The sequence below is a fragment of the Panthera pardus genome, unplaced genomic scaffold (assembly GCF_024362965.1).
Source record: "Panthera pardus isolate Hobbes unplaced genomic scaffold, ASM2436296v1 HiC_scaffold_18, whole genome shotgun sequence".
Taxonomy (NCBI): Eukaryota; Metazoa; Chordata; class Mammalia; order Carnivora; family Felidae; genus Panthera; species Panthera pardus.
The window spans coordinates 14,098,240-14,121,657 of NW_026526743.1; the positions used below are offsets into that span (position 1 = coordinate 14,098,240).

Here is a 23,418-nt window from a genome sequence, read left to right on the forward strand (position 1 = left end):
CCCAAGAGTCATAAGGCTAGGCACAGAAATGCCAGGCTGATGGGTGCCAGGAGGCTAGGGGATTTGAGGGAGCATCTGGTAGATAGGTACAGAATACCAGGTTCCAAGAGCAAGGGAATGGAAGTGACAAGGGCTCAGGTGCGAGTCCCTAGCAATCACAAGCACAGGGCACAGGAGTGCCAGGCTAAAGGGTATGTCACCAGGGGTGTTTTTAGGAGTCAAGAACGTATTTAGGAATCAGAAGTATAGAGTACAGCATTCAGGGGGTCTCGGGCCCAAAGGTGGCCAGGGCATTCAGAAATGCACATCTACAGGCCAAGTAAGATGGACCCGAAGGACCCAAAGGCTCAGTAGGGTGCACCTGTTGGCCAGGTGTATTGATGTGAAAGATGCAAACAGGTGCATTGACATGGAAGTTGCCAAATAGGGCACACTGTGCCTGGCACAACAGAGAGCTAGAGCTGGGGGCTGGGTGGAGACCTCGGATGGGGAATCTGCAGAATGAGTGGTCTGGAGACGCCCACCTCTCCTACTCCCGGTATGCGCCCCTCCTCCACCCAAGACCCAAAGGGAATCACATAAAGGCAAAGGGGGGCAGGCATGGAGGACACAGAGCATGATGTCCACGGGTGTCACAGCGCTGTTACTGCTGCTGGCGCTAGCCAGGCGGGGTTGGGGTGCACAGAGCCCTCAGCCTCGTCGGGGTCCTACCCCCTGGGCCCAGGCCGCTCCCACTGCTGGGGAACTTGCTGCAGCTGGAGTCTGGACGGCTGGACCATACTCTCATGGAGGTAACCCCGAGAGTGGGTGGGGATGGGGGGAAGGATTCTGGACTCGTGGAGGTGGGACTGGGGGCTGGAACACACCTGGTTCTCTGAATGAAGACAGCTGAGGGCTCTGACCCCATGAGTCCTGAGGAAGGTTGAGGGGCCTGGAGTCCTGGGTTCCAGGAAAGGAGGAGACTAGGGGTGGAAGCTGGGAGCCCCGGCATCAGTTTGAAGGAGGAGGGGGACAGTGGGCCTGAGCTCCCGGTACCGCCCGCTCCCTGCCTCCCTCTACCCGCCCCGGTTTCTGGGTCCTGAGGGAGTTAACAGCCTAGGGTGGGACGTCAGATAGGGGATCCGGGGGGAAGGGGTGCAGAGAGGTCCGCTCTCCTGGTTCAGGGTGGGGAAGAGAGTACCGAGGGCTCAGACGCCTGGTTCTGAGGGTGCAGAGGGCTCGGGACCTCGTCTTCCAGATCTCGAGGGAAGAGGGAGCTGGGGTCCTGGACTCCTGTGGATGAAGGAGGAGGTGGGGATCTGAGCGCCTCGGCCAGGAACGAGGGGCTGAAATGAGGACTCCTGGGTCTGAAGTTAGAGAGAGATGGGGGCGGGGCTCTGGGGTGGAGGAAGCGGTCAAGAGTCCCGACCGGGACCCGCTGAGCACCGGCTCTGCGCAGCTTTCTGGCCGCTGGGGCCCGGTGTTCACGGTGAGGCTGGGGCCGGCGCCCTGCAGTGGTTCTCTGCGGCTACTCAGCGCTGCGGGACGCATTAGTGCTGCAGGCGGATGCCTTCTCTGGCCGTGGGGCCACGGCTGTGCTCGAACGCTTCACTCGCGGAAACGGTGAGTCCCCGGCGGCGGCGGAAGTGCTGGCCTGGACCACCCAGTTCGAGCGATTTAAAGGGTTGGACCGGGGCAATGGGGCGGTGCCTAATAAGAATAAACGCCAATGAAGGCAAACAGCAGGAAGGTGGGGCGGAGCTAAAAGGGACCAAATAGGAGCGGGGGGCGGGGGGTGGTGCCGGTTCCTCGTGCAGCCAATAGAAGAGAAGAGCCTAAGAGTCAAAGCCAAAGAGATCAGGCGCTCGTAAGGGATCGAGACCAGTAGAGGTGAGGCCAATGTGCGGATAGGACCGAGAAGGCTGGGTTTGCAGCAAAAAGGTCTGGAAAGCAGCAGAGTGAAGGGTGGCGAGGAGGCGGGCTCCAAGACCGGACGCTTCCAGGACGGGCGTGGCCAACTCCCCGGGTGGTCCCCTTCTCTGCCCCACCCCCAGGCATCGTGTTTTCTAACGGGCGGCGCTGGCTGACGCTGCGAAATTTGGCACCGGGAGCACTGAAGGAGTTCCGGCTGGGAGCGCGGACCATAGAGGAGCGCATCTTGGAGGAGGCGGATTGTCTGCTTGGCGAATTTCAAGCCACCATTGGTGCGGCCTGGTCGGGAAAGGAAAGGGACCTTTTGTGGATGTGGCTAATGATCAAGAAAGGGTTGGTGGGGCGCCTGACTGCCTCAGTTGGTAGAGCGTGGGACTCTAGATCTCAGGATGTTCCAGCACCGCGTTGAGTGTAGAGATTACTTAAAAAGGAGGTGCGGCACATTTGTAGTGAACAAAGTCAGTAAGCCAAGCCACCGCGTTAAGACCCCGTCCTGTTTCCACCCCCAGGAGCACCGTTTGACCCCCGGCGGCTACTAGATAATGCTGTATCTAATGTTATCTGTTTGGTGGTCTTCGGGAACCGCTATGGCTATGAGGACCCAGAGTTCCTGAGGCTCCTGGACCTCTTCAATGACAACTTCCGCATCATGAGTTCCAGATGGGGTGAGGTGAGAGGGCCCACCCCAGTCCCTTCCTCCCGTGTCAAACCTGTGCCAAGCCCCAAGTACATACACTTTGCCTACATTGGATCATTAGATTGAGAGTCTTGGAATCTTGGAAGGGAAGAGTTCTAGAACTAAGAACATTAAAATCCTGGTGCAAGGGCACCTGGGTGGCTCGGTCTGTTAAGTGTCCAACTCTTGATCTCAGCTCAGGTCTTGATCTCAGGGTCATGAGCTCAAGCCCCGAGTTGGACTCTGTGCTGGGACTAAAGCCCTACTTTAAAAAAAAAAAAAAAAAAAAAAAAAAAGCAAAGTCCTGGTTGTAATTTCCCCTGCAGGGGACCTAGTGGTCTTGTTCAAGGTCCAGTTGCCATCTTGTCCCCCCAGATGTACAATATTTTCCCCTCCCTCCTTGACTGGCTCCCGGGTCCACACCACCGAATCTTTCAAAACTTCACGGAGCTTCAGGTCTTCATCTCTGAGCAAATCCAGCAGCACCAACAGACACGGCAGCCAGGGGAGCCCCGCGATTTCATCGATTGCTTCCTCGATCAGATGGAGAAGGTGCAGGCCCCTATTACCCTAAATTCTACCCATGCCGCCCACCAAGAGGTGCCAGGCACATGGCAGCCGCCCATCTCTGTACGCAGGAACAGAAAGACCCAGAGAGCCATTTCCAGGAGATGTTGGTGATGACCACACACCTTTTCTTTGGCGGCACTGAGACCACAAGCACCACTCTGCGTTACGGGCTCCTTATTCTGCTTAAGTACCCTGAGGTGGCAGGTCTGTGAGCTGGAAAGCCTGGGATGAGGGGCTAGGGTTTGGGGGTGGCTGGGGGTCAGGACACACGCAGATCACGCCCTCTGCCAAAGTGCAGTGGTAGGTCGGACACGCACCCCGAGGCTGGAGGACTGCAAGCGCCTGCCCTACACCAACGCGTGCTGCACGAGATCCAGCGCTTCATCAGCGTGCTGCCGCTGGGGCTGCCACGCGCCCTCACCCGGGACACCCACCTGCGTGGCTACTTTTTGCCCAAGGTACCCACCGAGCAAGGGGATTCTGTGCAGGGCCCCAGAGCGCCTAGAACCTAAAGCATCAGACCTGAGCCTGTCCGATGCTGAGTTACAAAGTCCTGGGAACAGAAAAGAAGGTCCACCTTCCCAGTGGCTTTTACAAGGGGTCTTGGATGGATAAAAGGCCATGGCTAATCAAGTCCACAGGGTAATCCTTATGCATCCCCCAGGGCACCTTTGTGATTCCTCTCCTGGTGTCTTCACACCAGGACCCCACCCCATTCAAGGACCCAGACTGCTTCAACCCCACCAACTTCCGGGACAAGGGCGAGTTCCAGAGCAGAGATGCCTTCATGCCCTTTGCCCCAGATATGGGCCAGGAAGGGAGGGGACAAGCCTGGGCAACCCCCCCCGCCCCGCCCCCAGCAGCTACATGGTTCCCACCCTGCGTCCCTGTGTGCTCAGGCAAGCGAATGAGTCTGGGTGCAGGCCTGGCACGGTCCCAGACCTTCCTCTTCCTCACCACCATCCTGCAGGAGCCCCACCAGCATCGACCTCACCCCGCAGTACGCCGGCCTGGGCAATATTCCCCCAGCCTTCCAGCTCCGCCTGGTGGCCCGCTGAGGCCAGGCTCAGCTGCCCTCTGCTCACTGGCTCTCAGACCTCCTTACCTGCCTTGGTCAATAAAGGCCCTGAATTGCAAATGGACAGGTCTCCTTACCATTAAGAGGGAGAGGAAGAGTCAGAAGTTTGCAGCTCTGAGGTAAACTTTTATTTCTTGGCTGACAGGACTTTTCACGCCCATGCTCCTCCCAGCACCTCTTCTCCTGCCCACGTAGTGGCAGCCTAGTCCAAAAGGTGCCACGGCCATAGGGGTTGGGGAGTCACTTCACATTCCAGGCTGGAGGAGTTGGGGGGGAGGGGCTTGGAGATACTCCCCCGCCACAACAAACCTTTGCCAGCATCAGGCCATGACATTCCCACCCCTATTCCTGCATCCTGGTGGGAGGCAGCAATACCTCCTTCCAGCTCTCCATGTCTGAGGGGCACGACCAGACAGGGCAAGCCACAGGCTCCCAGCTCCAGTGACGTAGTTCCCAATGCTGGCCCCTGCCCAGGTCACAACCCCAGCCCCCATCAAAGGGCAGCAGAGGTCTCTCCTCCTCCTTGGTCCTCAGCGTCAGACGGAGCCCTCCACACCAAGCAGGACAGAGGCAAAGCCAGAAGCAGCAGCGGGTGGCAGAAAAGGAGCAGGCACCGAGACCGGTGGGCTGCTGGGCCAGCAGCACAGGGGCCAAAGGCTCTCCCGAAGTCAGGGCAAGCTGTCTGTCCATGCAGCTCTGGGGCTGGCCACTAGGTGGGCGTAGCAGGTTGTGAGACAGGTACTTGGACACCTTTCTGCCCGGATGCTGGGGGTTAAGAGGAGAGGAGAGGGGGAGTCATCAGGGAAGGGACACAGAAGCCAAGAAAAACCTGGGAAGATGGAGGAGAGGCCAGAAGAAATGGGGCTCATGCTGGGGGGTGCTGGGAGAGTGGGGCTGTCTAGAGAAGATGGGCAGAGAGGAGAAAAAAATGAGTCACAAAATTGAGTTAAGAGACTGACAAGGTGAATTAGGGGACTTGAGGCCTTGGGAGGCACATGGAATAGTAAGGGTTTGAGGGAGGGGATGCCCTTTGGGAAGCAGGTACCTAGCTGATACTTGTCTTTGGCTGCTGCCCGCTCCTTGGCATCAAAATACCAGACAGTGATGGCGTACCTGGGGACCAGAGCAGCCCCAAAGGGCAGTTAGAGATTACTTTTCTTCAATTCCAGCCACCGTATCCAGTGACACTAGAGTTCACCCTTCGGAGCCTGGTTCTGTTCCCATTTAGGCCCCTCTCAGCACCTCACCACTCCCTGGCCACTCCCGGGGTCTGACAAGTCTTTGTTGGCACAGAACGGGACACCTGAGCACATCCCCGCAAGCATGGGTCATACCTGGTGGCATAGGCTGGTTTCACCTCATGGGGGTTCCGCCGATCAGACCAGAAAATGAGCAACCGATCAAAGAGTGGCTCGATGTTGGCAACCACAGGCCGGCCCTCAGGGAAGATCTGCAGCAGGCCGCCATGCACCTGAGGGCAGGCCAGAGGATGAGGCAAGAGGCTGGCCGGTCCAGCCCCCACCCTCTGCCTTGCACTACCCTGCCCTCCGGAGCCTGCCAAGGGGATGTGGCAGCTGCACATATCATTCCCTCCCACCACTCAGGTTCTTAAAGTGAATGACAGCCCAGAGTCTGCATCACCATGGAGCCGGGGCAGGAAGCTACTAAAGACAGGAAATGGGATGGGGTAGAGGTGGGGGGGAGGGGAAGGGAGTGTTCCTTAGACCAGAGGTGAGGCAGACAGCACCATTCACCAAAGGGGGAGGGGGGGGGTGCGTGCTGCCACCACATGGTCAGCTGGAGAGAAGGAGGTGCCATTTCCCAGGAAAAGCCAGCCAGCAGGCTAACTGCACTGCCCGGCTGTGGACTGAGAAGAGGAACGGGAGAATGCCAGAAGCTGAGCTGGGAGCGGAAAATGGAGCGATGCAGCCGCCTCACCCTCACCCCCTACCTTGACGTCCCAGTTCTGATTCAGGTAATAGATACAGGTGATGCAGCGGCCATCGCCATGGGGATTGTCAACATGCCTCACGTACCCCAGCCCGTTGCCTGGGTAACACGCCACCATGGCCTGGCAGAGACAGATGGAGGTGGGTTTACTGGGGCTAGGCAGCGATATTTGGGGAAGCAGCCATTACCTCCTCTCTTTCACCCCTCCGTGCCCCTTGTCTGTCCCCCGACTCCTCCAAGAGCTCCAGCCCCCAGACTTTCTTCTTTTCCAGCTAAGCCACCATCTACCAGAAACTTCAGCTCTTGGGCCTGATAACCCTCTCCCTGTACACACATGCCCAGAGCCTGGCACCCAGGTGGGGCTCAATGAGCAACTGAGGATTTTACTTAAAGATAAATTGACCCCCGCCCCTCTGAGACCTCTCAGTGGAATAAAACCAATTTAAATGTTTTCTGGTATGGAAGAACGTGGCCTACTGCTCTAGACCATGGTTCCTGACCTTGGCTTCAGAGTGGAATCACCTGGGATGCTGATGCCCAGGCCCATCTCAGAGGTTCTGAAATATCTGGTCTAAGGTGGAGGCTGGAAATTTTAAAGGTTCCCCCAAGTAATTCTAATGTGCAGCAATGCTGAGGACTGCTGCCCTTGACTACAAAGAATCCCAAGTTGTGTGTTTCCTACACATATGAAAAGGTACCCAAACCCTGTGTGTGACTAGAACCTGAAATCCAACTCCCACTCCAAGAATGACCTTGCTGGGTAGCCCCTGACAGTCCCATCATCTACATGGGCCTCAATGGCCTCATCTGTACTAAACACCTCCTCTGTTTACTGCCCTCTGACTTCAGAACTCTGGATTCCTGACCCCACAGACCTAAGAGAAATCACTCCAGCTCTTGGCTTCGGTGTGTACAGGTCTAGCCACAGGGTTCTGACCTCCTCCCCCTGCTGGGTGCCATCCCCCTGGCCACCCTTGACCACATGGAGGCCTAGGGCCTGGCCACTCGGGGTGCCTGTTTCTCGTTAGGGAGCTGACAGAAAAGTGGATGTGGTGTAAGGAAAAGGGCCCAGGCATTCCTTCAGACCTAACTCCCAGGTTCGAGTCCCAGTGCTGCCACACGAGCTGTAACATCAAGCAAGAGACTTCACTTCCTTGTCTCAGGTCCCGCATCCATGAAATGGAGCTGATCAACTACCTCACAGGTATTGTGGGAAGCAAACAAGACAGATGTTTGGGCAGGCACCAAGCAAGGTACCTGTCACATGGAGAGCCAAAGCACAGACTAAAATGACGCTAAAAAGAAAAAAAAAAGTCCCTATCCTACCCTTTGCCCAAAGCCACTTGGGAGGACTGTGTAAGGCAAAAGGGGAGTACTGGCAGGCAGACCCTCCGGCTCCTTGGACCACCTGTCTCGACGCCTTGACCCACATTGGTGCCAGGCCACAGACCACCTGCTGATGCTCCCCACTAACGCTCAGCTACACCTGTAGGCCACAGCCCTGAAAGACAGCCCTGACCAGAAAGATCGGCATCTGCTGCCAAAACAGGAGCCTTGCCTAGCACTCTGTGGCAGGCCAGGCCGACTCAATCCTCAGCCTTCTTCCAACACATCACTCCCAGGGCTCAACCCAGCACGAATGGTAAACAGCTCTGCGTTAAACATGTGTCCCCAAAAGAGCACAGCGCCTCCCTGGGGAGGAGCAGCCAGGAGGGCTTCAGCTGGGTAAGGCCATCCAGCCGTGGAGAGCCATGCTTCTCTCTGGCAGCGCCAGGGCGAGACCTTGGCCCCCACACCCCCGGTTCAGGAGAACCTTCTTTGCACTCCTCACTCCCTGCAAACGGGTCAGTGTTCTGAGCAACCACACCACTGGGAGGAAGAATGTGGCTACGTCCGGGTGGCCTGCCATCAAGCCCTCCCCAGACAGAATCCAAGCAGAGATTTTGCTGGTTCTGCACAAGGACGGGGTGAGGAAGGGAGTCCAGTGCTGTGGCCTCTTTCCCACAATCCATCCCCACACGGCAGCCAGAGACCCTTTTCTCCAGCTCTTCCTTGCTCAGATCCCTGTCAAGACCCCCACCACATTCCAAGAAAATACAAAATATAAATTGTGTATTTTCACAGCCTCAGCCTTCAAGGCCACCAACCTCACCTACCATCCCCATCACTCTGCTCCAGCACCTCAGGCCTCCTCACTGCTCTCACCAGACCAAGTTCAGCCACAAGGCCTCTGCGCCTGCCTGGTACACACTTCCCCTGGTCCTCCTTGTTGTTCACATCTCGGGTCCAAGGGCACCTTGAGTATCCGGCTGAATACACCTGGGCTGATCTTCCATTCTACCCTCTCAATGTGAAATCAGCACAAGTACTTGTTTACCTAGTACTGGCCTGACAGGCAGGCCCATGGAAGCCTCTGGGGCCGAGCTTGTCTCCCTAGCGCCCAGGCAGTAGCTGCTGACTGAAAGCACTCCTCTGGGTCTCAGGGACTCCAACCTGTCCGGCCCTCCACACCCTTACACAGGGTCTCCCACCACGCATGCAGGGACAGCGTCCGTATTCTGGTATGGAATGGGAGTCGTGCATGAAGACTGGCAACAGAAACAGGCCCCTTAAACTCCCACCGATCCCCCCACCCACCCACCCCCACACACACCATGGCCCCAGAGAAGCATCTACTTCCGCTCCTACCAGGGAAAAGGACAACAAGCAGAATGACATGGAAGTCTGCTCCTCACCCTCCCATCTCAGGGAAGGGGTAGCTTGTGTCAGAGCCAGGAGACTTAAAGATTTAAGGGCTATTGGTGACAATGTGCCAAAAACCCCAACCCAAACACACAGAGTTAGAAACTGGGGAGTGAGACAGTCCCACCTCCAAGCTGCTCTGAAAGGGACAAACCAAGCCAGCCAGGCCCGCCCTATGGTCCCCGATGGCAGTCCTTGATGCCAGTGGGAGTCAACTCTCTCCCATCTGCAGGTCAACTGAGCAGAGAGACTAGAGAAAGTTGGGAGAACAAAACAGGAGTTCCACTCAAGAATGACCAACAGATGGGGTGCCTGAGTGGCTCAGTCGGTTAAGTGTGCGACTTTGGCTCAGGTCATGATCTCACGGTTCCTGAGTTTGACCCCCGTGTCCAGCTCTGTGAGGACACTCAGAGCCTAAAGCCTACTTCGAGTTCTGTGTCTCCCTCTCTCTGCCCCTCCCCTGCTCACACTCTCTCTTTCTCTCTCTCAAAAATAAATAAACATTAAAAAAAAAAAAAAAAAGAATGACCAATAGGCAGATTGTTTCTGACGCCAGCCACACTGGTGATCTGTGCCCCCAACACCTCTGTGGCCACCCACCTCCGCTCACTCTTATTCCAAAGCCTGGGGAGGGAGGCCAGATGTTGCCCTTTGAAGGTAGGAAAGCCTGGAGTTGCTGTCTCACTGGGGCAGGGGAGGGTCTGAGAGGAACTCCAGTGATTGGGTTGGGTCCTCCCCTCCATTCTCAGTTGGCCTGGTTTGTACTTACCTCCCAGAGCAACAGAAGTCACCCAAGACTAAAATAGTCCCAACACCCCCAGTCCCCAACCACATCCAAAGCACCAAAGGAGAAGAAATCGGCTCCCTCTACTTTCCCCTTCTCTCTTAAAACTGCCAAAGACTAGCTGGGGACTTAACTGATTTCTGTATCCTGTAGATGAGCAAACTGAGGCTCAGGAAAGCATGCTGCTCTGGGCCACTCAGCTCTCGTGGTCTCCCGCCCAAACTCCCTCCTATGAAGGTGGGTGACCTGGGGTGCAGGTGCTGAGGACCTTGTGGCCAGGGAGACTCCCACTCATCTCTCCTGCTTCGCAGGAGCAGAGCCTAGGGAAAGGCCTCCTCTGGCTCTCCAGCTATCAGGTAAGGGAGGAAGAGGAAGGAAGTAGGACAGGACAAGTTCCAGCTGGGTGGGGAGGATGCCGGCTTCAGCCCGGAGGGAGCCTGGATCCCTAAGCCAGCTCCAGCCAGTGGCAGAGCTGTACAGAGGCAGGACCCAGGATGGGATCAGACTGAAGAGGGAGACATCAGGAGCACAGCCTCATGCCCGCAGGGAAGCAAGCAGCCCCGCCACCAGCCAGGCATCACTGGCGTGCAGCAGGCACTCCCTACGAGGCCTTGTCCAGAAAGGCCCTGTGGACCAAGGTCTTCTGAAAAGCTCCTGACCCTAAGTTCCTGAACAGGCAGCTGGAGACACTGATGACTGCCCATAAACTCCACAAAAGAGCATTTTTCTTAAAAAAGGGTCTGTGGTTCTGACAGATTGTCAAAAAAGCCCAGGTGTCCAAAAAAAAAAAAAAAAGGATTAACAACAACTACTCTAAAACAAGAAAAAGGTACCAAAAGACACAAAATAGAAAATCAAGAAAACAGATTAGGACCAACAGGAATGAAGAGATGGATAAACGAGACAGAAAGGATGAGGGGAGAGTCTAGGATGGGGAAGCACAGGAAAGGTGGAGGACAGGACCCCCATCTCCCAGGCCAGCAGACAAGCAGACAGCGCCACCCTCAGGAAGCTGTCCTTGCTGCAGATGCCACAGCATGGCACAGGGGTACAATGGAGTCCAGCGCCAGCCAGGCGCAGCGGGCAGCACCTCCTCCCTCAGCCTGGCACTGGCTTCACCGCTGCCACCCTCCCCACTCTGTCTCCTGGTTCTCCTGCCTGGAAGACAGAACAGACGGACCAGAGACAGACAACAGGAGGAACTAGACAGACCAGGAGACGGGGATGGATGAAAAGATAGAGAAACAAGGAAAGAGAAAGTGCACAGACCCCCAACGTCCCCACACGGAGGCAGAGCCCAAAGCAAACTCCAACACCAACACTCCCCCCACTGGAGCTGTCTAAACCCTTCTGTGACCCCAGAAGCCGGTCTCCAAGCGCACAGGTACCCGATAGAGAAGCGTTGCCCCATCCCCCTCCAAGGCCCTTGCAGCCTTACCTTGGTGCGCCCGTTGATGACGTAGCCACCCAGGCGCCCAGCACAGTGGCGGATTACAGCATCCACGTGGGCCATGAGGACCCCGATGCTTCGGCAGCCCGGCTCGTGGCCTTCCACCCAGGCAATCTGGTCCCCGCGAATGCTGCGTGGCGGGATAGCCCGCTGGCTCACCAGCTGCCCGTCACGCAGGCGCCCACTCCGCTTCAGGGCCTCCACCTCGGCCAGCACACAGCCACCCAATGCTGCCCCCAGGAAGCTGTCCTTGACACAGATGCCATAGTACCGCATGCAGGGCACAATATAGTCCAGGGCCAGGCGCTCGGGCGTGGCGGGCAGCACCTCCTCCCTCAGCCCTGCGCTGGCCTCGCCACTGTCACTGCTGCAGCCCATCCCGCCCTCCCCTTCGGCCTCTGCCTCCCGGTTCTCCTGCCTGGCCCAGGACCGCTTGCTGGGTGCAGGGGCATCCCCGCCATCCTCTGCCCACTTCCGTTTGGGGGCCTCAGGCCGGGCGCCCTGGGCCGCCAGTCGCTGGCACCCCTTGGTGACCAGTGCTGCAGCGCCCTCACTCTGTAGGGGCCGCAGCTCACCACCATCCTGCCCGCCTAAGCCCTCCCGCAGGGGGCTGGCTGTGGTGGAAGTGGCTGTGACCCTGGGGGTCCCGCTCCCCGCCGAGGCCTCACCAGGTGCTCCTGGTCGGTGGTAGGAGGGTAGCAGGGGACAGGGCAGGTAACTCTCCACCCCCATCCTGGCCCGGCCAGGCTCCAAGGGCTCTGACACAGAACCCGGCAACTGAGGGAGAGCCTGACTCAAGGGCTGCGGCTGGCACGGGCTGTCCATGGCAGCAGCGTCTTCATCCCCCGGGCATGGAGGGCACGGCCCGGGCCCATGGTGCCACCCTCCTCCGCCTCCGCCTCCTCCACTTGATGCAGCCGGGGGCCGGAACGGCTGAGCCTGGCGTGGGGCAGGATGAGGCAGGGCAGGCAGCAGAGGCTCTTCTCGTGCCCTGGGGGTGCTCGCTGGTCCCCAAGTCCTCTGCCACCCCTAGGGGCTTGGGAAAGGACCCGTCAGGGTGGCTGCAAGGGGGAGAGAGAAAAAACAGAATGTGAGAAGAGCTAGAGGCAGTCCGGCGGGGGGTAGCGGTGAGGAGTGGCAGGGGCAGTGGGGAGGAAGGCAGACTTGGCTACGGAGACCCCCCCCCCCCCAAACGCCAGGCCAAGTCGGGGAGAAGATCATGGGAACTTTGGGCGGGAGGGGGGAATCACGGAGAGAGAAGGCAGTGAGGGAGGCAGCCGAAGAGAGGAGTGAGACTGGGGAGATGACCCAAAGGCACAGGACTGCGGTGGGGGCTCGGACACAGAAACTGAACAGCAAGGAGAGAGGGGGCCTGGAGTAGAAAAGGAATACTGGGGCAGCAGGGAGCGCGAGAGTTGGAAACAAATACACAAGGTGGGGGGGACTCTGCCTGGGGATTCCAGGGACACACGGCGGGAACGTAAGGCTCCACAGACAGAGCAAACCGGGGAGTCCAGAGACAAAGAGAATGGGGGGGTCCAGAGACGGAAAAGCCGACCGGAGAGAAGCTGGGAGGGCGAGCCTGAGACGGCCGGACTGAACGAGGCGAAGGGGTCAACCTAAGCCCAACGAGAGGAAGCCAGCCGGCGGCTGACACACACCCAGACGGAAGGGAGGGCCTAAGACAGACAGACAGACAGACGGAAGGCAGCCGCGGGAGGAGGGTCCACAACGACAGGGGGAAGGGCGGGGGAGGGGACAAGACAAGAGAGGGCGGCCCCTCCCAACCCCCTTCGGTGCGGGCCTCCCAGCTCGGGGCGCCGCAGGCGACGGAGGCCCGGCCGGTGGACCGCTCGGACCCCGGATTCCCTCCCCCCCACCACCGCCGTCGGCCGGCGCGCGCTCTCCGCTCCCCCGCCCTCAACGGCCGGCACTCAACGCGCCCGGCGCGTTCCCTCCCCCACGCCCTACCCCCACCCTTCCCTTCCCGGGGTCGCAGCGCTCCGCCACGCCGGGCCGGCAGGCGCCCCCACACCTCGCTCGGCTCGCGCCCACGCCCAGGCTCGCGCGCCCTCTCCGCCCCGCTCCCTTCCTAGCTCTCTCCTCACCGAGCTTTTTCCTCCGGCCTCGGCGCCGTCGTTTGTGCCAGCCGCCCAGCGCCGCACAGCGCGCCATACCCCGCCCCCACCTCCCGCGACGCTCCGCCCCTGCCTCGCCCGCTGGGCACGTGACCTCACCCGCTGAGGAGACCGTGCGTGCGCAGGCGTGAACCGCGCGGGGCGGAGCAAGGAAGTTCAGAACACCCTCCTGGAGGTAGGGGAAATGGGTCGGCCGCCAACGCGAGGCTCATTTGCGTACTGCACTCCGCCCCTTTTGCCCGGGAGGAGGAAGGGGGTTAAAAGGGCTGGATCGGAGAAAGGGGGGAGGGTTCTGCGGTAGGCCAGGCGATGTGGGAGGGGCATGCAAATAAGGTTGTTTACATAGGCCTGCCCACCCTCTCAGAGCCCAGAGCGCCGGAGAATGACGTGTAGCCGGGTCGGACAGTGGCATGCAAATGAGGTTATTTACATGGGCAGCCCCGCCTTCTCACCGCCCAAGAATAGAGATGTGATAAATGTCTGCACAGTTAGTTGGGAAATGTATGTAAATGCGCACATTAGTAATCTACTTAAGTACCTTCTATAACGGAGGGAAAGAAGTGCAGAACGCCCCTGAGAGAAGAGAGAGCGGACTGGAAGGGATGTGTGCCAAAATATGATCCGCTTCATCCTGCCTCTTCGGGACAATTGTGGGCAACCTAGGAAGGCTACGCAGAGAAGACATTTGTCTAACAGCCTTGGGTCTATGAACATTTTGGGCGACCCTGCCTGGAAAGACTATGCAGATGTCATTTAAATACCCTGCCCCCTCCACCATTGCCAGGGCAGACGGGGGTTTAGGGGCTCAGGCCTGCCCTCTGAGTGGGTTAGTGCTGACCTGGGGATGGCAGAGAAATTGGGAGGGTCTCAGGGGGCTGCACCTGTCCCTGGTTTTGTCAGTTCACCAGGACGCAGAGAGATATACACCAGTCTCAAGTATGCAAGGGTCAGGGTTGCACAAAGGCCCACAAAGCCTTTAGGGGCATACTCAGGGTTTATGGTCACACACGGGTGTATCAAAGATGCCAAATTCACACTAAGACAAACACACCTCAGGGGCATACATACACAGTCACACACGCAATAGTCAGACACTGCCTGGAACTTTCAAGCATCAAACACACGTAGGTTTCACCTACAAACCTGAATTTTCATTCCCCGGCATTGGTGCCAAACACCACCAGCCTCATGGATACAATCACTGAGGACACAAAGCAGTCACAAGCAACAGTGTCACACACCATCAGCACACATTCCTACAGATGCCATCACACACCCATCACACACATCACAAACACAAGGACATCAGCGCTACACAGGTGGGCCTCCAGCATGCCTTGTCACAACAAGTGCAGTGAGAAACCCCCCTCCACAGCAAACATCTGAGTCATGGTGTACCCCCACATCATATCCAAACCACAAACATGACCCCCAAACACGTGGTTCTTCCATCAGGGACCTCTTCTGTCTCCCCTCCCTCCCCATCACCCCAAAATAACGGAGGCCAAGACGCAGGTGTAAACAATGCTTTATGGAGGTGGAGTAGGGACTGAACAGGCCTCCAGGCAATAAATAACACATACTCGCAATGGCAGGGCCAGGCGGGAAGCTGGGGCCAAATGCCCTGGTCTCAGGCTTTGGGAACTCTTAGAGTATGGTTAGGGTTTCAGGGGGGACAGGGGTTAGCCAAGACAGAGGAAGCAGCAGCAGGTACGGATTCCCCCTTCCCCCGTGGCTCAGTCTTGCCCCTCAGCCAGGCCCCACCAGGCCAGGGAAGGGGGATAGGTGGCGGGGCAGCTTCTCTGGGGCCAGGACAGGTGAGGGGCTCTGCCTCCCAGGGCCTGGGGCTAGGCCCCAGCCAGAGGGCAGGGCTGGTCCTGGAGAACAGGTGAGCTGAAAGAAAAGTGTGTGGTGAACTACAGGGATCCTCAGTCTGTCCAGCCGGTATCTCTGCCTCATTTCTGGGTATCTTCCTGCCCTCCTATCTGTGTCTGTCTGCCCATACCTTTCTTTTTCTCCCAAAGTTCCTACATTTGCCGTCTGATTTTCTGCAGGCAATTTGGAGCTATCTCTTTGAGGGTACTTGTATCTCCCTATTTATCTGTCTCAGAGAGCTGACCCCTGGAGTCTATTAGAGGAGTATCTCAATATCTAAATTTCGCATCCCACCTTTGTTATCTCTGTGTTCCTGGATCACCGTGGCTCATTCCAGTGTTTTCCAAACTGAAGAGCCGCATTTGGTTAGTGGTTGTTGCTTCAGCTACAGATAGCATTACCTGGGAGCTTCTAGAAATCCGGAAATCACTTCAGAGTCTCTGGGGTGAGGCCCAGACATCAGTAGCTTTTAAAGCTCTCCAGGTGATTTTAGTGTGCGGCACTGCATGAGTGGGCTGGGAAATCAGTTTGGTGGGCCTTGGCCTATTTGTCAATGAACGAATAAAATAGAATAGAGAATATCAGGGGGCGCCTGGGTGGCTCAGTCGGTTAAGCGGCCGACTTCGGCTCAGGTCATGATCTCGTGGTCCGTGAGTTCGAGCCCCACGTCGGGCTCTGTGCTGACAGCTCAGAGCCTGGAGCCTTTCAGATTCTGTGTCTCCCTCTCTCTGACCCTCCCCCGTTCATGCTCTGTCTCAAAAATAAATAAACGTTAAAAAAAATTAAAAATAAAAAAAAAAGAATAGAGAATATCAGAGTACATCACGTGTAATAGGAATATTGGTCCACAGTGACAGCAAACAGATTGCTGGGTGTCAGAGGCTGGGAGGATTGGGGAATGATTGCCTAATGAGCACAGGGTTTCCTTAGGGTAATGAAAATGTTTTGGAACAAGACAGAGGTGGTGGTTGCACAATTTTGTGAATGGACTAAGTGCCACTGAATGGTGCACCTTAAAAGGGCTAAATTTAGGTCATGTGAATTTCACCTCCATCAAAAAACATTAGTGCTAGGAAAGTGTTTCAGTCTTCTATGTGTGTGTGACTGTATTAGATCAAAGTATACAATTGATTTCCTCCTGCAGACTGCAGTCAGTAACATCTGAAAAAGCACTGTCTTATTACATTTGATTCACTGAGGGTAAACACTGAAATGGATGCTATACTAAGCCCGAGGGTGAAGAATACACACCCATCCATTTCTACACAGCCCGACTCTTTAAAATGGATAGTGAAAAGAAAAATAATTCACAGCCCTCATTTATCGAGTCTCCACTAAGTGTCAGGCCCTGTTCTAAGGACTTTACATGGATTAATGTAATTAATCTTCACAAAACCTAGGTGAGGTAGGTACTATTATTAGCCCCAATTGGAAGGTGAGGCAACCAAGGCCCAGAGATGTTAAATAATTTGCCCAGTGTCACACAGATAGGAAGTGACAGAGTCAGTTTAAACACAGGCAACCTGGCTGGGGAATCTCTGATCTGTCACCTCCCTCCCTTCTCAGATGGGGAGGACAAATACAAACAATAATGATCAAGTATTCAGACTGAATGCTTTAAAAAATAGGGGGCAGTTGTGAGACCACTCAGCTAGAGGCAGTGACCCCATCTGGGAAGCTGATAAAGGTGTCCTGCAGCAAGAGTCGTTTTAGCATAAAGCAGATGAGTGGCATCTGGCCTAAGAAAGGAGCCTGGAGGACAGACAGGCACACCTAACCGAGGCACAGCAGAGGCAGAGGCATGGAAGGAAAAGAATTTTCTGCCCTAAACACTCACCCTTGACTCCTCTCTTTCAAATGCCATATCCATTCATCAGGAAATTATGTTGGCTCTGCTTCAAAGTATACCCAAGGTCTGAGCACTTTCCCCCCCTCAGCCACTCTGGAGCTGCCAATAGCGGGAGGTGGGGAGCAGGGGTGGGTGTGAAACACAGGGGTAATTGGCAAGATAGACACCCTCCCAAAGAGGTGAGGATGGGACCTGATCCTGTAGGATCCTGCAAGCCCGGCAAGGAGTCTGGACCAACCATAGGGGAAGTGAGGCTTGCTGGAGGAGGGGGAGGCGGTCAGAGATGGTGTTCCTGGCAGAGGGAACAGCATGAGCAAAGAGCCAGAAAAATGGAAAGAACTTCGGTGTGGCTGCGGTGGCCTGAGTGCTGGGGAGAGGTGTGAGCTGAGGCAGGAGAAGCTGGCGGAGGCAAACACCAGGCTGGGAGCTTCAGCTTGGTCCCACGAACCCTGGGAGCCACGGGTGGTTTTAAACAGGGGAGGGACAGGATCAGATGTGTGCTTTAGAAAGACCCAGTGGCTCCATCAAGAGGATACAAGACTGGAGACAGAGACCAGGGAGGATACAAAGCTATCCACGTCTCAGTCCCTCCTCCCCCCCAACCCTGGTCCTGTCCACCATCTTCTCTCAGCTTGACTTTGCAGTAGCCTCCTCACTGGTCTCTCAACAACCACCCCCGCCCACCCCCTTCTCTCCCCTATATGCAGCCAGAAGGACCCTGGGAAGACCTGAATCAGGTCCTGTCCCTTCTTTGCTCGGAGCCCTCCTGTGGCTCCCATCCCACCCAGGGTATAACCCAGAGCCACCTCAACAGCCAGGCCCTACCTGATGATCTCCTTCCCCTGATCCCTGACCTCATCTCCTACTTACCGCTCCCAGCCCTCAATACACACACATACTCCACTCCAGCCACACTGGCCTCCATGGACTTCCTCATCCAGGCCAGGCATGACTTACCTCAGGGCCTCTGCACTGGCTGTTCTCTCTGCCTAGAACATTCTTCCCCCAGGGACCCATATGACCCTGTCCTTCTCCTCCTTCAGGTCTTTGCTCAAATGTCACCTCCTCAGTAAGGGCTTTCCCACATCATCATAAAACTCCACTCCTTACCTCCCCACCCCAACTTCCTTGCTTTATTTTTCTCCATAGCTCTTATCTCCTTAACTACAATATCATTTTCTTATGTGTCTTGATTATTGTCTGTCTCCTCCCCAGAGCATGTTGGCCCTGCGAGGGCAGGAATTCTCTAGCCCACTGCTCAAACAGGACCTGGCACACAGTGCACACTCGATAAATATTTGCCAAATGGGTGGGTCGGAGATCCAGGGCAGCAAGGTGGTGGTGAGATGGAGAGGACATCCCTGAGGCCAGGATGATGGCTCCTTTCACTAAACCGTTTTTGCGTCTCTCTTTTCTCACCCTGGTTTTCTTGTCACCTCTCCTTTTCTGTGTCTCCGTCTCTGCTCCGTATCCCCCCCTTGCCAGGACACCAGCCCTGCCGTCCCCAGGCCCTGGGCTCCCACCTGGCTCCGGACGTCTCAGCAGCCACAGGGCTGAGGGGCCACGGCCTGGGCACTCCGAGGCTGCCGCAGCTGGCGGAGGGATGCGTCCCCATACTGAATGCCTGAGCCCATCCTCTCGGGGTCGAGCTCACCTGGGGGGCAGGGGAGAGGTCAGGACTTGTTCCCCAGAGACCTCTGGGCCCTGCCTTCTACTCCCACTCCCACTCTGGGCAGTCAGGGGCCTCACCTGAGTCGATCTTGTTCAGGATGGTGCGGGCACACTTCAGGAAAGCCTCCTCCACGTTCTCACCCGTGAGGGCACTAGTCTCCAGGAACATTAGCTCTAGGGGGCAGGGCCTGGGTCAGTCCCCAGCCTCCCCTTGACTCTGACCTGCCACCTCTCATTCTGCCCTCACTCCAGGCCTCTGTTGTCCTGCTGTGAAGGGCCACCTCCCCAGGTTCCCGCCTACACACCTCTTCCCCTAGAAAGTTCTCTCTGACCTTCCAGCAGGACCAGGTGCCCCACCCTGGGCTCCCAGGGCCCCCCTGTGTCTCCCCTATCCCAGCCCTGACCTCTCTGGGCTGTCATTATCTGCAGAGGGTGGTGTCCCCTTCCCCCACCCACTAACGGTGAGCCCACGACAACTGGGCCCAGGGTGTCTTTCACACTCTGTCCCCAGCACCATCTAGGACAGGCCCAGGCCCACCACAGTCTACCCTTCAGCCACATGACAAGGCCGCACAGAAAGTAAGAGCCAGGACTCAAACCCACATCTTTCTCATGGCAAGACATCCTCTAAACCTGGAAGTTACAAATTGGGGAACATGGAGACAGACCCTGAGCCAGTAGACGTTTGGCCCACACGAAGTTTTCAAGTGAGTTTATACTTGCACACCTTTTGCTGTGGCTGTTGGTCCTGTTCACGCCCCTAACACTGGTGCCTGCTAACCTGGGGTCTGCCCTGTCCTATCTCTCTTATTCACAAAACAGGCCTGGCCCCTCGGGCCATCGAAGTTTGCAGCCCCCACATTATACCAATACCCTGCACTGGCCAAAACCTTCTTAGCAGCCAATGTTCCTCAAGAGGCCGCTGCCACATCCGGGCAGTGCGGTGGGCTCTCCATGGACCAAATCCCTTGAGCCATCCATCACGTACTATGTTGAGACAGAAAGGCCGTGACTCCCACTTGTCAGATGAGGAAACAGGACCAGAGTGGTGGCACAGCTCACATGTGGCAACACTTGAATTTGAACCCAGACCTCTAAATCTCCACATTCTCTTGCTGGGCATAGCCGCAGGGAGGCCTGCAGGCCTGCAGGGACTGCCCCTGCTCCTCTGCTGAGCACCCTCTGCCCTCCGCCACTGGCCCACCACAGGACCCTCACCGTTCTCCTGGGCAAAGCGGGAGGCCTCCAGGAAAGTGACCTCACGCTCCGGGTCCAGGTCCTTTTTGTTGCCACAGAGGATGACCACGATGTTGGGGCTGGCCAGCGTGCGGGCATCCGTCAGCCAGGCAGCCAGCGAGTTGTAGGTCTCCCGGCTATGGAGAAGGGAGACAGGAGGGAGGCAGGCACAGGACAGGGGCTCTGCCCAGGCCCTGCCCCACCCTCTCCTCTCCCTGTACCCACCTGGTGATGTCATACACCAGCAGAGCTCCAGCCGCGCCTCGGTAATAACTCCGTGTCACCGACCTGTGGGGCCAGGGGGACCCAGTCACCCCCGAGGCTGGGGTCTGCCCTGAGATTGCCCCCCTCTGCGGAGAGAGACTGGTGGTTCGGAGGCCCCCCTTCACTGCTGGCCCATCCCCCAAAAGCTGGCAGTGGTCTGGTCTCGCCACAATTTCTTTCTTTGTCTCCCTCAATCTCTGTCTCCTTTAGCTGTCTGTCTGTCTGTCTGTCTGTGTCTTTCTGTATGTCCTCACTGGTCTGTGTCTTCCTGTCCGTCTCTCTTGCGTGTGTATGTCTCTCATTCTCTGTGTCTCTCTATCTCTGTCTGTCTCTGTGGCCCTGGTTCTCTCACCCTCGTTCTTGATTTCTCATGCGTTCATTCATTCACCTCCCCTTTGCCCAGGCCTGGCCACGTGCTCTGCAACTACATCCGCTTGTCCCTCTCCCACTGTGGCCGACTGTATGCATCTCCCAGTCACCTGTCTGGTCCCTCTGGAACTCAGGCAATCATTCCACGAGCGTACACTGAGCACTTACTGCAAACCCAGCGCAAGCCGCACACCCTTCACCTTCTCTGTGTCTCCCACACAGTGGATCTACACGCCAATGTTAACGTAGCAGCGACGACGTGCTGGCCTGGGACCACACTTCCTCATGGATTGGGTTCCCTCATGTGTCCCCTCTGTCTCTGTATCTCAGATTCAGGGTTTCTATGCATCTCCCACCTTTTCTGCAGCCATTTCCTGAAGACATGCTGTGCACTGAGCCCTACACCTTTCTCTCCCCCCCCCCACCCCCCGCCCCAAAACACATCCATTTCTCTGTCTCTCTGGCTCTGCCTGTCCCACCCTCCCTGTCTCTGGCTCTGACCTGCTTCTCTTTGTGTCTCTTTATCACCCTTATCTTGCTCTTCTGCTCAGTCTCTGTCTCTCTTTCTCTGTCCCTTTCGGAGTGTGTATATCTCTTTCCAGTTTCCCTTTCTCTTTCAATCTCTCTTTTTTCCATCTCTACCCCTTGCCCCCAACCTAAGCACCTCTCCTGGGGTGCCAGTGTCCATCCCTCCAGCCATATGGGTCTATCTATCGCTGTCGCTCTAGGGTCTGTTGGTCTCTCCCTTCACTAGGCTTCTTTCTCAATGTCATTTTCTCTCTCACTGTTTCTGCTCTCTCTCCAGGACTCCTGCTCTCTCTGGCTAGAGGTAACTGTAAGCAGTCTCTGTCTCTCTCCCTCGACCTTGCCTGCCCTCTCAACGTCTCCTGGCTCCTGTCATATCTCCAAGTGATTCTGCACACACAACCCCCCCTCCCCCGCCCCCATTTTCTTTCCTCTGTCCTCTGCCCGCCCCCTCCCTTGGGAGTCCAGGCCACCTACCGAAACCGCTCCTGGCCGGCTGTGTCCCAAATCTGTAGCTTCACAGTCTTCCCACCCACGTTGACCACGCGAGATCCAAACTCCACGCCGATTGTGTGGTTGGAGTCCTGTTTGACTGAGAGTGGGAGGGAGAAAAGAGGCAGTGCAGGGGCTCAGAAGATTCCCTGTCCTCCAAGTCCTCCTCAGCCTGTACAAAACCATTCTCATTGCAGGGGTGACTGAGGCTCAGGGAGGGTCTAGCAAAGAATACATACCAAGGCAAGGACCAGGCAGCCAGCACTGGAACTGTACCTCTGGCCAGCCCTGCCCCTGCCCACGTCATGCCCATGCCCACAGTTCAGTGATCCGGGGACCATTCCCAGAAACTCACACTTATTCTCAATGAACTGATGAAGGAGACATGATTTTCCAGTTCCTGCGCTGCCAATCACCAGGAATTTGAAGAGGAAGTCTGGGCAGGTGGAGTCAAAATCAGGAAAACCCATATGGAGAGAATGATACAGGGCAAAAGATGGAAACCAAGAGACCATCACAGTTATAAGGAGACAAACAGACACAGGCAGAATCAGAGCAATGGGTAAGAAGGGTAACAGACAACTTTTATATAGAGCTTACTACATACCAGGCACAGTTTTAAAGTTCTTTACTTACGTCAACAGCTTGCTTCATTCTCAGAAAAACTCTATGAGGGAAGTATACTAACAATCATCCCCATCTTCCAGATGAGGAAACTGAGGCCAGAAAAGTTAACTGGCTTGCCCACAATCCCACAGCCAGGCAGAACAGGGATTCGAACCCAGGTCAACTGACTCCAGAGTTCAAAATCTTACCTACTATGTTGTGAACACCTCTTGAAAGCCATCTTGAAATCCTACCCTTCACAATTTTACCTTCTACCACTCTCTCATTCACTCTGCTCTAGCCTCTAGACTGAATAGGCCTTCAGTCTATTCCCTAAAAATGGCAAGCTGGTTCCCACCTCGGGATCTTTGCACTTGATCCCAATGCTTTTCCTTTATTTGTTGAAGGAATGTAGCTCCTTCTGACTCTTAAAACAGTGCTCTTTCTATCGCACCCTGTCCTCCCACCTCCAATTCATCCCTTCATCCAGATTTTCCAATTCTCAGCCCCTCCTTCCCAGGCCCAAGGCCCTGCCCCTATCCTCAAGTTTAAGCCCCACCCCTTGTCACTAGTCCCTCCCACCTCCTAATTCAAGGACAACTCATCCCCAACCCCATTCCAGACCTCTCAAGCCAGAGCAGTCCCAGGGTCCACAGCATCCCCTCAGGATTCTCCTAGCCCACCCGGCTCGACCCTTGCCATTCACAGTCAGCCCCACCCGATCCACTCAGGCTCCGCCCTGACACATTAAGGCCCACCCTTTCTCTCAAGGCCTGCGCAGATCCACCAGGACTGGCTACTTCAAATCCCGCCCCAGATCTATTTAACCCACACACCAGACCCTCAGGCTCCGCCCAAATAGATGGAGCTCAGCCTCAGACCCACTAAACCCCTCCCAGTATCCACCAGGCCCTGCCCCATACCAGACCCCGCCCCCTGGCACATAAGGCTCCGCCCCATTCCCCAAAGGCCGCATCCTCTCTGGGCCCAGCCCCCAGACTCCGGCTTCGGCACACCACCCTCACCGTAGGTCTCGGCCATGACTCGGTCGCGGCCGCTTGGGGCCGCAATATGGCGCCGCGGCCGCGCCTGCTCCTCGGCTGGCAGCCGCTCCACTCCGGCTGCAGCCCCGGCTCCTTCCTACTCCCGGGGCCGGCGCCGCCACTTCCGCCTCCACCCCCCTACGGCGCGACCCGCTAGGGCTGCGGGATACCAGGCCACGCTGCCCAAAG

General features: G+C 56.7%; 3 protein-coding genes across 5 annotated transcripts; 1 reads left to right on the top strand and 2 right to left on the bottom strand.

Annotated features, from left to right (window-relative positions):
* The first annotated feature begins 485 nt into the window (after positions 1 to 485).
* On the top strand, positions 486 to 4,358 carry LOC109256614 (cytochrome P450 2F2-like). Its single transcript, XM_053906482.1, is given in 11 exon segments — positions 486 to 538; positions 725 to 791; positions 1,439 to 1,486; positions 1,488 to 1,602; positions 2,034 to 2,183; positions 2,421 to 2,581; positions 2,963 to 3,139; positions 3,226 to 3,365; positions 3,421 to 3,512; positions 3,515 to 3,615; positions 3,822 to 4,358. Coding segments are annotated over 11 exon segments (1,641 nt in total).
* On the bottom strand, positions 4,341 to 13,403 carry EGLN2 (egl-9 family hypoxia inducible factor 2). Of its 3 annotated transcripts, none has more exons than XM_019432094.2 (6): positions 13,270 to 13,402; positions 11,150 to 12,222; positions 6,187 to 6,306; positions 5,570 to 5,706; positions 5,281 to 5,348; positions 4,341 to 5,000 (listed from the first exon to the last, which is right to left on the bottom strand). In XM_019432094.2, exons 2-6 carry the CDS (start codon positions 11,984 to 11,986, stop codon positions 4,945 to 4,947), a joined length of 1,218 nt encoding a protein of 405 aa, XP_019287639.1. In that variant the 5' UTR covers positions 11,987 to 12,222; positions 13,270 to 13,402; the 3' UTR covers positions 4,341 to 4,944. The 3 variants fall into 3 exon arrangements, with proteins under 3 accessions (XP_019287639.1, XP_053761879.1, XP_053761881.1); XM_053905904.1 differs by lacking the exon at positions 13,270 to 13,402 and adding an exon at positions 12,950 to 13,066; XM_053905906.1 differs by lacking the exon at positions 5,281 to 5,348 and having other exon boundaries at positions 13,270 to 13,403.
* A 1,407-nt stretch (positions 13,404 to 14,810) lies between these two features.
* RAB4B (RAB4B, member RAS oncogene family) lies at positions 14,811 to 23,357 on the bottom strand. The gene is made up of 8 exons (XM_019432098.2): positions 23,212 to 23,357; positions 21,936 to 22,016; positions 21,566 to 21,680; positions 20,156 to 20,218; positions 19,913 to 20,067; positions 18,773 to 18,868; positions 18,547 to 18,677; positions 14,811 to 15,192 (listed from the first exon to the last, which is right to left on the bottom strand). Exons 1-7 carry the CDS (start codon positions 23,225 to 23,227, stop codon positions 18,562 to 18,564), a joined length of 642 nt encoding a protein of 213 aa, XP_019287643.1. The 5' UTR covers positions 23,228 to 23,357; the 3' UTR covers positions 14,811 to 15,192; positions 18,547 to 18,561.
* Positions 23,358 to 23,418: the final 61 nt, after the last annotated feature.

What these genes read in the sequence shown, in the direction of transcription:
- EGLN2 (XM_019432094.2), bottom strand. Translation starts at nt 11,986, where the DNA reads ATGGACAGCCCGTGCCAGCCGCAGCCCTTGAGTCAGGCTCTCCCTCAG. An exon ending in AAACCAGCCTATGCCACCAG is followed by an intron (nt 5,349 to 5,569) that starts GTATGACCCATG and finishes TCTGGTCCCCAG; the next exon opens with GTACGCCATCACTGTCTGGT. An exon ending in CAAAGACAAGTATCAGCTAG is followed by an intron (nt 5,001 to 5,280) that starts GTACCTGCTTCC and finishes CTTAACCCCCAG; the next exon opens with CATCCGGGCAGAAAGGTGTC.
- RAB4B (XM_019432098.2), bottom strand. An exon ending in GCCGGCCAGGAGCGGTTTCG is followed by an intron (nt 20,219 to 21,565) that starts GTAGGTGGCCTG and finishes CTGGCCCCACAG; the next exon opens with GTCGGTGACACGGAGTTATT. An exon ending in CCTGAACAAGATCGACTCAG is followed by an intron (nt 18,678 to 18,772) that starts GTGAGGCCCCTG and finishes CCTGCCCCCCAG; the next exon opens with GTGAGCTCGACCCCGAGAGG.